Source organism: Euwallacea similis, chromosome 10 (assembly GCF_039881205.1).
Source record: "Euwallacea similis isolate ESF13 chromosome 10, ESF131.1, whole genome shotgun sequence".
NCBI classification, from domain to species: Eukaryota; Metazoa; Arthropoda; class Insecta; order Coleoptera; family Curculionidae; genus Euwallacea; species Euwallacea similis.
The window spans coordinates 5567537-5584970 of NC_089618.1; the positions used below are offsets into that span (position 1 = coordinate 5567537).

At 38.0% G+C, this 17434-nt stretch overlaps 1 protein-coding gene across 4 annotated transcripts in view; it reads left to right on the plus strand.

Moving 5' to 3' along the window:
- The first annotated feature begins 1462 nt into the window (after positions 1–1462).
- Positions 1463–17434, plus strand: part of Nmdar2 (NMDA receptor 2) — a 61042-nt gene continuing 45070 nt past the window's right edge. The window contains exons 1-3 of one of the 4 annotated variants that reach the window (XM_066393822.1): positions 1463–1690; positions 6879–7194; positions 7516–7845. In XM_066393822.1, the coding sequence (XP_066249919.1) occupies positions 7080–7194; positions 7516–7845 (445 nt within the window). In that variant the 5' untranslated portion in view covers positions 1463–1690; positions 6879–7079. Of the gene's footprint in view, positions 1691–6775; positions 7195–7515; positions 7846–14512; positions 15337–17434 lie in introns of those variants that run through there. The other 3 variants (XM_066393823.1, XM_066393826.1, XM_066393825.1) reach the window with 3 other exon arrangements.

Genomic DNA, 17434 nt, shown 5'->3' on the forward strand with positions numbered 1-17434 from the left:
TAACTTTTTAAACCCTCGATGCGTTATTGTGATTAACAACCGTAAATAAGTTTTAATGGTCGATTCCTTATTTCGATCCGACATACGATATTTTATTTTCAATCGTTTATCAATTTCTGACTAATCGACTCAACTGGGAGAGGATCCTTGCGTGCCCCTGTCAAACCCAATAATATATGGACTCCAAATTGATAAATCGACTCTAGAGGGTCTGAAAAATGCATCCGCAAGGGTGTAATCAAACGTACGATTATGAAGTTTGAAAAACGTTGCGACTATTCTGTTTGTTTATATAGGGTGTAACCCAGTTTTCTTTGGGGTTTGCACTATAGTGTTTGTTTCCAGTTAATAAGGCCCTTTCGGGAGACATAATTACGCAAAACCATGGCCAAACAATGAGGTTCGAAATTTAGCGTCCCCTTTTGGAAACCGAATCCGAAAGGGCAGTTTTACCGTAATTAAGCAAAATTTCCTCTCACGTTTTTATTTTCGTATTATCGGGTAAACGGGGAAAGGGAAAGAAATTCTTTCTTCCCCAGAAAGCCCGATTGCAGTGTCTGTTTTAAAATTAATTCAAACAAAACTGAATTAAATCAGTTTTCTCGCTCGACAACGAAATTCCTCACCATACGTAAGAAAAGCTTTGAAGCTTTGAATTGTATGCAAGATTTTTTAAAATTTTCCAGTTGATGAGATATTTGTTACCAGAACTATATGTGAATAAGTTTCTTTGGTAGATAAACGAAGCGGTTGAGGTTCGAGCAATACATAGGATTTTGAATATAGACCTGATATTTAGTATTCGAGGCGCCTATGTCCAATAATATGGAAATATGTTTTGTACGCTTTTGACCACTTGCCAATTTTTTTTGTCAACTAGGGTTTTTTGCCAGCCATTAGTAAAGGGCAGCAACCTCTATTTGCATTTAAGACGTTGTTCTCCTAAAATAAGTTTCATCCAAGGGACATCCTTCTTTTGCTTTTATTTTTTTAACAATGAAAAAATAAACAAAATCCTCGTTTGAATAATTATTATTGTGTAGAATGAGGGCAATAAAGTCATTTAAGGTATTTTGGGCCCAGTTTTTTTGCTTGGATACATAGTACGTATTATGTGGCAAATCTACAAATAAGGTTCGAAGAGATATGAGGCTATAAAATTATACAAAGGGTAGGAATGTGAGTCTATTTAGATACGCCCTAAAGGCCATTAGGCCGTCCGAACAATTGGGATTAACTGAAAGTCCCTTTATTTGTCCGCCATTAGGACCATCAGCAAAAATCACAATAGATTAAGAGGACTCTGCGTCTGCGTTTGTTTGTTTGTTTTGACAGACAACTGTTTTTTCTCTCAATAGTGAAAAACAAAGCAACAACGTCATCCCTCCTTTACGCGCATGCATTCTAACGCCGGGGCGTCTCGCTCTTTATGCGGAATTCCCTCCCGATGCTGAATCGTTTCGACAGTCATTTTCGGCGCCTCCTCGACGTCGGTCCTGGAGGCGAAGGGCACAGGGCCGTACTTTGGGCATATCGCGAACTTGGCGCCACACTTCCATTCTGCGTCCGACTCTGGTGAGGTAGTCGCGCGCGCGTTTTGGTTCTTTGTGGTGCCGATAGAGAGACTTCGAACAATTCTCGTTCCCTCGATCAAGTGACTCTCTTTTTAGAACTATACAGTTTTTGTGGGGTACGAATAATTGATAAAATACATCGGTCATGGGATTGCGATCATCCCACAACTTAAGAGAGTATGATGACTCGTCTGCTGTTTCAGGAGGGCGCGCTTTTTGAGGCGACGTTCAAACGCCGTAAAAAAACAGATATGAAAAAATATAATAAAATCGCATATGAAACGGCCCTTTGCGGTATTTCATGTGCGACTATTCGACGTTACGAGGCCATTATGGATGGGTTTTTAATTGAGGGGTGTGTCCGGGTCGGAGTTCAAAGGGGAAGGTGACCTACGACACAAAGGGAGGACGCGATTTCCAGTTGTTTTAGTGTTTTATGTCATCGGTGCGCAAGCTAAAGACGAAAGAATGGTTTCTGAACACAAGGAATAATCATCGATTGAAATGGAACAATCCTGAGGGCCAAACTTAACTGGCAATTGAAAAAATAACGGCCTGAAAAGGGGACAAAAAAGTTTCGAAATTGAAGAATAATTTCAATCGTTGGAAAATAATAGCCAGGCACTAAGTTTGAGTCTGGAATTTATAACGTTTACGCAGCAAGAGAAGTAGGTACCATAAATATAAAGTAGGTAATAAAATTAAAAAATGAAATATTGCAGGCAATTAAGTGAATTAAATTTGGTTTCATTTTTTCCTTTTTTTTTTCAATTCATTTGTTGTTAACAAATTTCCATTTTGTACTATTATTACTTACTTCATATATACTGTACCTACGTGTGCTGTGTAAACACGAACATATTTTCTAACAGCGGTGTGCTGTAAAAAATGTTTTGGATGGCACAAGCCTGACCGGTAAAATTTGGAAAAAGCACTATCCTCACTCTGTAGATTTTTCCAATTGTGTCAAACACGTACGAAGGTGTTTTTACGTTATTCTGTTGTCAACCGAATTTCGTGTAACATACATATATGTAAAAAGAAGAAAGTGTGAAATTTTCAACTTAATTTCTCAAATGATTGAAGGCAATTCACATATCACACTTGGAAGCATTATGGTTTATTTTTGTAAATTGTCGTTATTTTATCTTTCCGCACGAATTCCAAAATATCCTCGGGCAAACGTTCGGGCGCTTCCGCAGCTGCAAAATGGCCAGTATCCGTGTAGTCCTCGAAGTGTATTAAGTTCTTGTGTCCCTCTTTCAGGAGCGTTTCCGGTGCAAAGCTGATTCGAACCTGAATTTACTGCATGCCGCAGGAACTTCCACTGGCATTCTAATTAAAATTTATTATTATTCCAATTCGATTATGCTCTCGATGGTAATTTACTTAAATATGCCCAGATTGTGATACTTTCAGGTAAAGGTTTTTGAGTACAGTCTGACGGAGGAAGATATGAAGCCAGTGATCCAATAAATTATGATGTTGTCCAGGAAAATTTTCTAGTTAATCCACCATCAGGCAAATCGTCCCAATGGGCGTTAGTGCCGGTGATAACTTTTTCCAGAATGTAGGCCGCCAGACCTACAGGACTACAGGACTATCACGAAGAGCCACTCCTGAACAATTAGTCATAAACAAAAAAATTAAATAGGAGAACTATTTTTTACGGGAAACAGTTTGGAATTTTTAACATTTACGCAAAAGTAGGTGCAATGAATATGAAGTAAAAGCAATAAAATTGAAAAATGGAAATTTGATGGCAGTAAATGAATTGAAATGGATAAACAAAAATTATAAAAAACGAAAAAAGAAAAAAAACGAATTTATTTATTTGTTTGCAATTTTTCATTTTGTAATTTTAGTACTCACTTCATATTAATTGTATCTATTTCTGCGCAAACATTAAAAATCGCAAACACCATAATTTATACTCTTACCAATCGTGTCTGGCTTGGTGGCCTGAAGATGGAGATATTTAAATTCAATCAAGAAGAATCAAAAATCCTTCCAGAGGGAACAAATATGTTCCTCTTCGAAAAAACTGAAAAATAGAGAAGGAAAAGCGACGCTTAAGTAAGTTTTCTAGCTAAACGTGGTGAAAGTGAAGCAGAAGTTTCTATGTAAACCTACAACGTTTTTGAGATAGAGGACTGCCATATCATGGCCAATGAACGATCCCCAGTCGCCTTAATAAATAATAATCACAAAGTTAATTTTAAACTTAAAAAAAAATGAGCATATACGGTATATGTATATACCCTCCTGGACGTAGTACCGCTCATGACGGAGTTTCTTCATGAGCGTATTGAAAATCGCAGCAATTTCAGTAGAATTCATACCGGACTTTGCGACTTCCTCGAAAAAGCCATAACCTGGAAGGGAGGGGGCTACCAACACGAAAACGAAGTTTTTACTCCTTCCTTGTTGTCAAAATGGAGATGATGCTGTAGAACTCGCTAATCAAGTTGGGTTAATGAATGAGTAGCAAAGGCAGAACCTTCACTTCATGAGGCACATTTTACGGCGTCACGTGAATAAAGTGGATTTTCAATCCCTGTGCTTAGTATCAAATAAGCAAATATATTCTATACGTTTTAGATGGATTGTTCATTAATTTTTTTCTTTTATTTTGTCTGGGAATAACGCCTCACACCCAAATAGGGGTTGTTATTAAAAAAAATATATATTTCCCAGAGATTATGCCGAGGAAATATTAAATCGTTTCGCATATTTTATATAAGCGTAAAAAATGTGTAAAATATGCAAAACAAACCGAAAATTCCACGTCTAAATCGCTGAAGGACTACAATTTATTTTTTAAACAAGTAAAAACGGAAATTAACGGAACTAAAGTGTATGGAATATAAGAATGTAACATGTGAATTTCCCTCAAATTTTTCTCAAGGATAAGACGAGAAATGTTCAGTGTGTTTTACGTATTTTACTATTTTCGCCCATCCTTTAGAAAAGGGTGAATGTGATTCTCACTTAGTTTTAAATGAGAATGTTGTGCAATTCCACCCTTAGCGGAGTGCGAGGCGTTATTTCTAAAAAATAAAAGAAATAATTGAAAATGTTAATATCAAAAGTAATTTAACATGAAATTTTAAATGATAATTGCTATTTGGTAACGCTCGACCGCACTGTTCGTCTCATGATCAGACTTTTTGCCGCGATATATAAAAATTCTACTTCAATTCAAATAATCGTGAGCTCAACCCGAGTATGCTGCCAGCTATTGAGACGACGAATTTTAGTTACTATTCATTTTTGACATATTACGCACAGCACTGCCCGATTCCATGCACGACTCTGACTCTTTTAAGTTTTCTTGTTATTGGAGACGCGAATGAGGCTTAGAAAAAACCGACAAGATTGGCAAACCATACGGAATGACACTGAGCTTTATTTAAATACTGAATATTTCAGAGTGCTTCACGCATTTTAGGCATGCTTCCTCTGCATTTCAAGTCATTGTTAATTTTCGCTTTTTTACTAACTTTTCCCAGGTTCTGAAGAAGATGATAGATTTGTTGTTACCAAAATGTTAACACGGATTTTTATCCGAATCCTCCATAAAGAGCGAATGTTATTCTTGGTTAATTTGAACTGGACGTGTAAATAGTATGCGATTCCACACCTATTTGTGTATAAGGTCTTATTTTCAAATAGAATTAGAAACAAGCTTGGAATTCTTGACAATGGTGAATGCAAAGGCTTTAGAATAATAAGGAGAGCATTTATTTTCTATGCCGTAGTGCTAGTTTACCTCTTCAAGAGGAGGGCGTAATTGTCGAGTTCTGTTGAGTTTCTCCCTGAGTTCCGCCACCTGCTCATCTAAGGCAGGTATTTCGAAATATTCGATGGACTCGTCAGTAATGTTTTGAGGGGGCCGTCCGGGCCCCCACCATTGTTTCTGGAGACTTGGAACAGTGAGGGGATTAATTACGATATACGAGTAATACAGCAAAAGCACTAACAATAAAAAAGATAAGCAAAATAAGGTTTTTGAATAAGCAACCTTCATTTTGTTGGCAATAGTCTGAGTGAATGAACGATTTGCACTTGAATGCGACGGGTCACGTTTAGTACAGATAAACTTTAATGGGAAAAAGATTGCAACTAAGGAGGTAGATAATCTTTTTTATTGAATAAAGTGATTAAATGTACAATATATTCCGTTTACTTGTGTCTGCCTACGATAAAGTATAGATTGTGAAAATGAGAAATTTATGAAACTGTTTGTTGGGTCTAATCCTCATTTTAATCATTTATTGGGTATAAGCACCCAATTCCCAATTTAGCTCGTATTGAATCGACACGGGCGTAGAAACCGGGTTTAAATCGGTCAGGACTGATGGTTCGTCAATATAAAATTGTGTTTCATATTGGCATCATACATGTATTGAAATCTTGAAAACTGTAAGAGTTACAGAGACGGTTAAATGGGCGAATGTTTAGAGAATTTCATAAGAAAGTTATACCTGCTTAAAAATTGCTGTAGCTTACACTGTCTGTGACAGTTTATAAAGTATTCTTGATAAAGAGTTTTTTGGATATGTCATCGTATTCTACGCAAAAGTGATCTAATCTAATGTTTTATTACCAAAATCCATTTCGACTTGGTTGAAAAATTATTGAGACGGATATGGGTTTCATATAAAATCTCTTAGAGTTTCGAAGATACGAATACATGTCTGCATGCAACTCCAACGAAAGTATTTCATGTAATTACGATACTCTCCCCGAGGACTGAACACATGGTCACTTGGTAATTCAAACGATTTAGATTAATATATTTTAAGTACAGAAATGCTGATTTTCTATGAATATTTTTTACATAATTTTCATGCGCTTTTAAACAATGCAAGTTATAGAATTAAAAAAGAATATATATATGTAGATTAAACGAATGTCAAAATTTTCAACATCTCATGCCCTTCCACATTGGAACTATCCATACTGGAAACATGTATATACTTGACAACGAGGCACAGTCGATTTCTAATTATCTTCCCTTAAAGGTATTCGATAAAATCAACCATCATATTTAGTACCATAAGTCTGTTTAAAACCCTCGTATCGAAAATTATTAATGCTCACTATATTTATGATGCATACCGCCAAAGAGTCTTAACGAGGGCCATTGGTTCCCCGGGCGAAAATTTAATCTCAAAATGAAGTCGTAACTATTAACCAAAAAAATTTAACACACTTAAATATAGTTCACATTACTTATTTCGTGTATTTCATACTTTCACGTTTATATCTATGTAAAAGATTGCGATTTCCACGGGATAGGAAAATGTCAGTCATACCCTCCTAAGTTATGGGCCGCAATATCCTGTCGCTTTTGCCTTCTCAAAGGAGACATAAACCATCGGGTCATTTATGAAAAGGGCACTCGTAACTTTGGGCCAAACGCATATCACGTTATTTAGTGCGGTCGTAAATTTATTCTTCACTAGTTTGAGATATGTATAAATTAAAGGCGTTTTAAAGATGAAGCTGACAACGGTGTTTGCTCTTAATTTGTTGGTCGTGTCTGTTGTGAGTGGAGGTCCTGCTTGGAAGGAACCGCAGAGGGGATCGGGTATTAAAATTGGAGAGAAAGGAGGTAAAAGCGGAGCAATTTTTGAAACCATTAAACTTATTATTGTTCAAATAGTCAAATAAATAATTGACCTTGTTTGACATTGCCTGAATTTGATCGATCAATTTTTTTTACACCACAGAAATCCATAAAATGTGAAATTTTGTTAGACATGATATATGATAAATTTCTAATATCACTTATTGGTCAAATTCGAGCACTGGCAAAGAAAAACGTCTGCATTCCATGGGGAATTTCGATTTTAATTTGTTGTAATTACACAAGAATTCACCAACGTGGGAAGCGGCATCGTAAACTGTAAATTGTTTTTCCGATCAATTTCAGGACGCAATTCAAACTCGTCGCGCGGTAGGGGTATCAACATCGGCAATACTAACCGTGGGCTGCGTTCCACGACCACCTCCACCACGGTCCTACCCGACGTCATTCCGGAGGAGGACCATGTCCATCCGCCGCCCTCCACGTCGGACAAAAACGGACGCATTACGCATCTCAACATGGGCATGGTGGTGCCCTACAAGTCGTTCGAAGTGCGCGAGTACACCAAAGCAATCACGACCACAAAGAGTCTGATTTCGCGCAAGTTGAAGCTGTTTAAGACTCACGATATTCAGGTGCACATCGTGATGAAGCCGATGACCCCCAGTCCGACCGGTGAGTTTTTGATGGGTTAAATCAGTATGCTCCAACTAAGAGCAAGTTTACCAAAGACACATTTTGGGAAATTATTAGAACTTCGGAAAAATCTATGAAATTGCGACAATTATTAATTTAGGTTCATGGTTAATGATCTCGGAAGAGTTTTTGGTGAATTATTACTGACACTGTTAACTATTTACACAGGGAAGAAGTATGATTGCTTTTCATGGTGAACTAAATTATTAATAAGTAAAGTAAAAATTAAAAAAATAAGTAAGTAAAAATTATTAATAAGTTGCAAAATGATGCAGAACTGTTTCCTGTTAATTTTCTGACCAGTTTAAATCTCCGTAACTTAACGACCATTTTCTAGTTCTTAATGATTCACATGGTTCCTCTGTTCGTATCAAAACTGCTTCCAAACTATTATCTTTAACGTTTAAAAGTCAAGCAAAGTTGAATAATCCGAGCGGCCGAACCTTTAGTGTAAAATACTAATCGGATGCACTTTGAGGGTCGTAAACGAACTCAATTTTGGAACTGAAGGGCTACGAGCATGTTCCGCGCCAGAATCCCATTTGAATAAAGTTGTATGGGAATTTTTGGAGATGTTTGGAGTTTAGTGGAATCTTCATTCCTCCGCTCTCAGTAGGAGAGTATAGAAACTATCATCCACCCCTGTCTGTAAAGTCTTTAGAAAAATTTTTAGAATTAAAAGTAATCGTTAAATTTGCAACATCTTTCGTTGATAACTATCCCCATAGTAAACGGTATCAATAGTAAACAAGCTATAATAATACATTAATTCGTCATGTCACCACAACCAAAGATCTTCGATCTGGTGATCATTGTTAATTAATTAATTAGAGTCCTTCCTCTGCCATCAGCCGTTGTTACATAGGCAGAAAATATATCCTTAACCCCAATATTCCCTTTTAATTGTGTTTCGGGCCGAAGTAGGGGTCGAGATCAGTTCCGTAAGACAATTGCAGGATTATGTCCTTAAATTTGTGACGCATGTTTAGGAAACATCACGTTTTCGTTAGTAGTTTTTTCTTGGCTAAAATTACATTTCCCAGGTGTCCCCTTCCATTGAAATTATAGACTTTCGAGCCAATCTCACATAAACAGGTGTTCCGAATATCTGAAGCAATCACGAGGTGAATTGTCACAGCTCGAAAACTAGTTTCTATTTCTATAACTATTGGAAAGTCCATGTGTTTGTTTTGCCTCAATTTTATCACCTATAGCATGTAAACCCAAGGGGGGGTGACCTAAAAACGTTGGTCAAAGAGCTGTAAAAGTGACGTCAATCCTTGTCCAGTCCATAGGAGGAATTAGGGAGGCCGCGGCCGAAATAGAAATTGCTTAATTATAGTTGATTTATGTGTGTGAGAAACAAATCAAATCGAGAGAAAGTAATTTCGTGATATATTTCTTTCCAAACGATTCGATGACAGTAAAGGTCCATTAGAAATGGGGATTTTGAATTTAATTTAAGCGAAAACGGGCGACTCGGAAATTTCTTAGTTGTGTTTTTAGATTTTTGGCGAATTTTTGTACACCAATCAATTTTGCTCTAAGTTCGAGCAAATCAACACAGAGCAACGTAGTTAAATCTGTTCTAAACCTTAATCTGTTTGATTCTATTATATGAGGAACATTGACACAGAGGAACAGCAGATTTATTTTGGACTGAAAAAAACATCAAAAGCTCGTCACGGCGCTCTTACTAGAGGCGTCGGATCAAGGGCTTTTAAGGGCATTTTACACCCTTTTCTGAGTCGGATATACGAGCTTTCACCCCAGAAACGTTTCGTATCAGTTTCTCTTATTTAACAAAAAAAAAACAGTTTGTTGTCCCGAAAGCGTAGATTGTCTTGGGACAACATCAGTAGTTTAATATGCATCAGACACGGGTCGAGAACTTTGGCAATCAGGAAGGGTTTCGATCCGGAAGGCGCTTTGTTTCCGGTAAGAGGAATCCTCTGACATATCAGAGGGCGCAGTTCGAAAGAAGAATTAATAATGGGGCGTGACCCCAGAGCTGTAAATCCCGGCTAACGCTATTAAGAAGTCTCCCGCAATGGAATTGGCGATAGTTTCCCCATTTGCTTGACTCTCAGGAATTTTCCTAAGCTGCATTTTATTTATATGAGTGTGAAGAAAATTGTTAAAAATAAGTTTAATAAGTGGAGTACAGGGTGATCTGTACCGTATCAGTAATATGTGTTGAATTATATTTGAAGATTATTATTATTATTATTTAGAACCGACGTTTGTTTTGTATATGCACGGTTGCCTGTCAAAGGCGAATTTAATTATTTTTATGACCAAATTGAACGTTCTTATTTAAGGTCTAAATTCTATTCACATTTGTGACAACTTTTCTTTTCGACTCTTCTTGTAGCTTTCTCGACAAAACTACAACTAGCAAATTTATTTGATCTCATTTTGCTTTTGTCCTAGCTCTTATCGTGTCCAAGATTTGAGATACCTAGTAGAGCAATTTTAATTCGATCAAAATTCACATCGCGGTAGAAACGTGCCGGTTTCGCCAATTTCCAGCATTGATTCGATTCGCATTGTTTGCCAAAGTTTTAACTACTGAATTGTGCAGCTCTGCCGCAACTTTGAAACTTTAAAAATAATAGTTGGGAGATGGTTAAATGCAAACAGAAGAGTGGCTTGGAGGGGCCCAAATAAAGTACCGACTACAGCCGTATGAATCATTAAGGACCACAAAGGGTCGTTAAATTGCACTGTTTCAAGGCAGTGGAAACTGGGGTGAAATTGCCTTTTTGAGTAATTAAATTGTGTCTTCGTGGAGACACGTTAAAGAATTTAAAACTGAGAAAATTCGCTAATACACATTTTGTTGGTTTGGTTTCGTATACAATTTTGCGACAAGATCACACTCATATTTTTAAATCGCATTCCAAAGCGTTCACATGAAATTTCATTACAAAGCATTTAATTATAAGCGCTAATAACCTTTCGGATGGATCCAACAATTCGGATAATTATTATGCATTCAAATGTCTATCCTACCAAGCTCCACCATCGACCCGTAATTTCCGATAATGCTTTTGCCCTTGACAAAAGACGTTTTCCTCAAACTTCCGAAGCTTTTAAATTCTCCCCGACCAACACACGAGTCTTAAAGTACCAGCACTTAGGTTGTCAACTCTCTCGTGTTTTTTTGTATGTATATACATGTATATATATATCTCCTTTAAATTCGTACCATACAATATGCAATGCTCGGGCACTTTCCGAAGCCAAATAACTCAGCTGCATTGAGCAAATTACTGACAAACATGGCTAAACCGTTACAGAATCTGTTAATTAATAGTTGTAATTGAGGGCCTTTGTTATGAAATGTTCCATAGCATGGAGTGTCTGTTAGCATTTTCTGAGATCAGAAGTTTTAAATTTTTAGGTCGAGTAGACTTGGAAACAATGCGCCCGATCCAAAAAACTACGCAAGTCTTTCTACCCTTGATTAAGGGTAAAAAACATCCTTTGTAAATTTGTGAAAAAATGTGGTTTTTCAGTTTCAGTGTTAATAAAGAGGAAATTTGAGGAATGAAAGTGAACAAAATATATTCCTTTGAATTAAGTTGGAGGCAGTTAATGTTGCAAGCGAAACAAATCGAAAAAAGAAACGTCATTTATATTGCAAAAGTGGCAACAGCAGCAGAAATTCAATTTTGCCCCGTCTTAATGCCTTTTGCCCGATCAACGGCAAATTACAAACAAATCGTCGCGCTGTTTACTCTATTTCAACTCAAAATCTTTTACACTCTGTGTCAGCTTTAATTACCCCAAACACCTTGCCTTACGAAGCGAATGAATTAGTCCGATTGCTACAACAATTAACCTGGCAGGAACCCTTTTGTTTGATGAATTCTTTGCCATGTAAAGACACCTTTAATTAGACTCAAAGCTAGGCTCGGTTCGGGAGGGCGCCTTGTTTCGGGCTTAATTAGGACTTAGTTTAGAAGCTTAGAAAGCTTTATATAACATTATGAGTACATCTAAGCAAGCGTTTTCGGTTCTAAAATTTTACAGGGCTGTCAAAGTTTATTTACACGGGTTTAAACAAGGTGAATAAGTCAACTTAACCTATTAGGGGGTACTATACCGAAATCTTTGCAGCTTCAACCTTGGAAATTCGTCTCTGCACTCCGTAATGTAATGGGGAGTAAAACGAAAAAAAAGCATCAAAGGGCCTTTTCATTTAGTCCCGGTTGGGCGTGGTAATTAGGACAAATGGACTCGTGTCGGTGTCATGAAGGTCGGAAGATGCTTTTGGTTCATACAGGGGAGGAAATTTAAAAGTACATTAATCGTTCGCAATCGAATTTTAGGGGTAATTCATCTGGAACGTCCGCTAAAAGCGGAAATTAATTATTTCGCTGGCGATTAAATCGTAGTTCAAGTTAGTGGAGTGTTTAGGCAAAAGGTCCGGATAAATTTATCAGGCGGTGATGTTTGACACTTCAAACTTCGTCCATTATACTTTCAGGTTAATGGCAGTGACGCAAATCGAATAATCGTTTATTTTTTCGAACTAAAACGAGTTTGGACCTAGATTTGCACAGAAGCAGCAATAATAATGAGCAGGAAATTTACTGATGTTGTTTGTTTGTTTTCTCAAGAGATCCGGGATTCGTAATAATTAAGTTCTGCACCTGCAAAACGTCTCCAGACCGGGGGAAATTAGATTAAAATGTTAGCATGAAAGAGGAATAATTTTCCTGAAGTGCGACTTGGTTGAAGACGAATTCGGATTTACTATTTTCCTCGAATTAGGCTAAAAATAAGACAATAAACACTGAGGCATCGCAGGGTCTCATACACACACGGACTGCCCTTAACGACTCCATCTTGAAAGTTTAATTGCAATGTGCATACGTGGTTTCGAGTAGCTCGCTGAGTCCTTTGATCGCAGGCATGATTACATTACGGTACTCTATAAATATGTCGAAAAGGTCTTCAAAAGGAGCTTCTAATTTTATAATAAAATCAGTTTTTTTCTCTCATCCACAAACAAATCAAACAAGAAGAAAAAACGAGCGACAACAAACAGACCATTCATCCGAAGAAACTTTTCGGCCTCAGGGCGAAACCTCGATGGATGACGAAAGTTTCACCCTACAACAGTTTCTAATATGTATTGTAAATGGGGTTGCGATACATAAATCAGAAAGAACTTTTTAATGAGACTCGAAGCTGACTGCTGATACGAAAGTGATAAAGTGGTTTGTTTAATTAGCCCTTTTTCCCTTGTCTCACGTCGCTTCTGCACCTGCCCTTTAAATATCAACGTTAAATTAAAGTTTTATTTGTAAAACTCCCTTCAACTGACCCTACACTATTTCGGATATTAACAGATTTCATGCAATTCTTAAGTCATCAGAACAAACCTTAAACCAAATCCCTTTTAAATCTCCACCTCTAGTATAAACTCACATTTTAATTAAAATTTGGTCTCTTCAGATTAACATTAAATGGGTTTCTCTGAACCTGTTTTTGAACCGTTCGCTTGGAATCTTCACAGGCATTGAAGACAGTGAAGGATCGAACAAACCCTTAAAGCAATGAATAATCTGCTCGGGGTGATAAGCCCTTTCTTGGTAAAATAAATATGTTTGCAAGCTTATATGATTTATGTCTAGTAATTTTTCTGTTCGTCTTTTCCCAAACTATTTCCCAAAAGTGGGGTTAGTGGAGTTTTCATGAAAAAAGCAATGCTAAATTGAATTCCTGATGTTGCAAAGTTAGTACTGCAGGACCTTACAGAGGGTGTTTTTTTAAAGTGCATTCACTATTGCTATCTTCGAAACGGCGAGAATTACTAAATCGGTTAAAATATGAGGATTTTTTTTCGAATATTTTCGGAACCTCTCAGAATCTGTTAAATTTCTAATAATTGTATTATTTGTCGTAAAAGGGGCAATTTGGGGCAAAATTGGGCCCCAATTTAATCAACTTTGTATTTCCTACAGTTTTCGAGATGCTAGTGGTAGTGATAAGCAGTGAATCTGAAGGAATAGAGCGTTCAAGTAAAAATAGAAAGAAGATGTTCGGCAACTCAGCAACACATATTTCTATTCAGACATGTATGCGTACAAATCAGGTACACACACACAAACACATCATGTTGTTCATATCCGAAGACGTACCCATATACGGGTGTGGCCTCGAAAGCATGAAAGGAAAAAAGAGGAAACCATTGTAGAAACACCTAAAGTTTCCCCAATATCAGAAATGAGTTCGGAATATCCACAGCAGCTTTGCCACGGATACCTGCTGTGATTTATTCCGTTCGGAATGTTCAACAATCGGCACTAAATTTTTCTATTTTTGAACGGAGCAACGTAACTCGTATCCTATTTCTACGCGCTATACTCAGTTTACTAAGGGACATCTAAATTCGAACCTAAATTGCACTTTTACGGGCCTCTAATGTGGCCCAAAGAAAAGTGGCGGCTGCCAGACGTCTGCTTAATAATTAACCGAGGCGACAACGCCGGATCCTGCCACACCAACAGACACGAGAGAGCGTCTTTCCCAGTTCCCGAACGAGATGCCCCGTTGCCCATGACAACCAGGAACCCCATTTCCGTCGCTCCCGAGCGATACCCCATATCCCCATCGCCCTCGCTCCATCAGCTGGGGCGGTGGCTGTACGTCTGACCCGACGGCGTACGGAAAAAGGGAGCCCGCGTTTAAGGGGGTCCGGTGCTGATGTTATGTCCTCGAAACGAAAAATCGCGTCAAGTTTCCGTTCCTGTATAGTGCTCCACTTATTTGCTCTGTTTGTCCCTCCTCTCTCCCTTCCCCCTGCTCCGGTCAGTTTTAGTGCCCAGTTCACTAGCAGCAGTTAAGTTTATGTATAGGTCACGTAAGTAGGCGATTTGGTTCGGATCAGAGGCTCCTGCCCTGTTCCAAAACAGCCCCGTTTGGCACGACAACGTGCATGCAGCATGGCCAATGGCGAAACAATATGTCGATGAGCGCCCCCGATCGATCGGTCGATTTGAGAAGTCTTGGTGACTCTCACAGGTGACCAACAAGTTGCCCTCCTTATTTAGGGCGCCCACGAGGGAGGGGAGTTCTCTGGCGCGGCTCATTTGAGGGTACTACTACTATGCCTGTCGGTGTTCGTGGTAGCAATGCAACTACGGCTGCTATTCTTGCTGTCGCTTCTCTCTCCTCCTTGTCGCTGCTACAACACCTTTTCGCCCAAAGGTCACCATCAAGGTCATTCGCACAGGAATAAGGACCCATCACAATTTAAGGGCAAAGAACAATTCAATTTGGGGCTGCTGTTGCCGCATACGAATTTCGGGGTGCGGGAGTACATACGGGCGATTAACAATGCAGTGGCGGGGCTGCATCGGGGTCGCGGCCGGTCTCTTGCTTGGGTCAAAGAACGGAATTTCAATCAGAAAAATGTCAGGTATCAGATGATGACCTTAACTCCCACACCGAGAGGTAAGTTCTTTGAAAGAAAACAAAATTAGGTTTTCCTCAAGCACCATGTCTAATAATACTAGCAGTTGATTGAAAATTATAGTAACTGATTAGTGTATTAATGACCGATTAATAACTTCTCTATATTAAAAATCTCTAACTCGATTAGTAATCGTCTTTATTGATACACGTACGGTGATTGATTAAATAACTGTTAAAGATTTCTTTGAATTCAATCGAATGCCTTTTTTCTGAACATCTAGCTATTTCGGTTACACACCTAACTTACAGCGACAGCTCTGTGCCCTTAAACTAAAACGAAGTGAGCACTCTAAGGGTGAAAATCGAATAACCCTTGGAGTCACGTCTGGCTGATATTGTGCAGAATGCCACAGAGACACGTTTAAAGTGCAATGTCCCACTTAGTTTATCGCCCATTCAACGTGGGTCGAATTGGGTTAGTTCGATAGTTTGTTATTATTTGAATCAATCAAATGCATAACATATTAGAAAACAACCCCGATATTTCTAGTTTTTGTTGAAGCTTCCAAAAAAAATAACCAAAGTAGATTTTACAAATGTCGACAATCTACATTTTGTTAGTCTTTTCCAAGACTAACAAAATTTTCTAATCAGACAGGTTTTTTAAGTTGAAAATTATGAGATTTGAGGCCATTTCTTACGATTTTTCCTCTTGTTGTTCTACTGAGAAAAAGGACCGATGAAACGATAAAAATCGGTAATAAAAACCCCGAGTTACTAAGCCGAGGGCTGGAAAATCTGAAAGGAAAGCACCCGGAATTTTCTGTAAGGAACAATCTTTCCTTTAAATCTTCCTGTAACGTGCCAGCCTATTATTGAAATTCAACTTTAAGCGAAAGTCGTTACCAGGTGTAAAAAATGACGAGACAGGGAAAAGCCACATTTTCCAACCTCAACTCAAGGAAGGTGGTAATAATATGTAATATTAAGAAAGTTTGCCCCTTATAAATAGGAATTCGTTGCAGTAAAGTTTCGTCGTGCAAAAGACAAAACTTCTTGTGCTTTGCAAAACGTTAAAAGCACATCATCGCGACATAAATCAGTGTATTCTCCTTTTAGAACTATAAACTCACACGATCATAAGGGATTGTTGACTAATAAGAATTTACATCTGGCAAATAACCGTAAGAAAAATCCAAAGATCAGTTTTGATCCTATTAAATCTTGTCAGCCAGTACGTTTCGAGTCAATTAAACGAAGGCAAAACTGGGCAATGTCAACTGTAAGTACGTTGTTGGACTTGCAGAGAAATATCCTGTTAGAGCCATCTTACGTGTCTTTTTCTGCTGCATCTCAACTAAATCTTCACGTAAAGTCATACTTGCCGTTAGTATTGCCGATTTTTATCTGCGTTTCATTGGTTTGAGATGAACCCAACTAACGAGATCTGACACGTTTGAAACTGATCTTCGGGGTGTTCGAGTTAATTAAACTCAGAACTGGAATGAGGCATAAAATCGAAATAGCTTTTATTCCTCATTCCGACTTTTCATAAGACCATTGTTGTGTTCATCTTCATTGCTCTTGACTTGAAGTAGCTCCGGTGCACTAAGTCCTGATGCTTACACTTGAAAATTTTATCAAAATGAAGCAAAAAAAAGACATGGCAGATGGCGCCGGTGGGATATTTTCCTGCAAGTGCAACACTTGTCGTTGATAGTGTCGATATCTGCCTGGGTTTGATTAATTCATTGATTTTCGTTAACGGCTAGCGTTGAACGAGAACTCATTACACAAAATTGCCTCTTTTCCGTCGATTTTTTTCAGCTCTCCGAAACACTGCTGTTTCTTCTCCTTTTCGATATCCCGCCATCGACCGTGTTTGACACACATTATTCGTATAGGGAGATTTGTTCATAGTATTATTGGAGGAGTACTCTCTCGTATTTGAGCGTGAAACATAGAAATGCAGCTTCATGCTCTAGATGGTTATTGATTTTAGCCTGTTTAAATTCCGCTGCAAGCCGAAGTTCTCGATAAATAAATTTCAGATGACTATAGACGTCTGTACCAGCTTGGTTGTAGTGTACAGGGCACGTATCACAACAATTTTTTAAAATTGTTTATGTAAATAAAT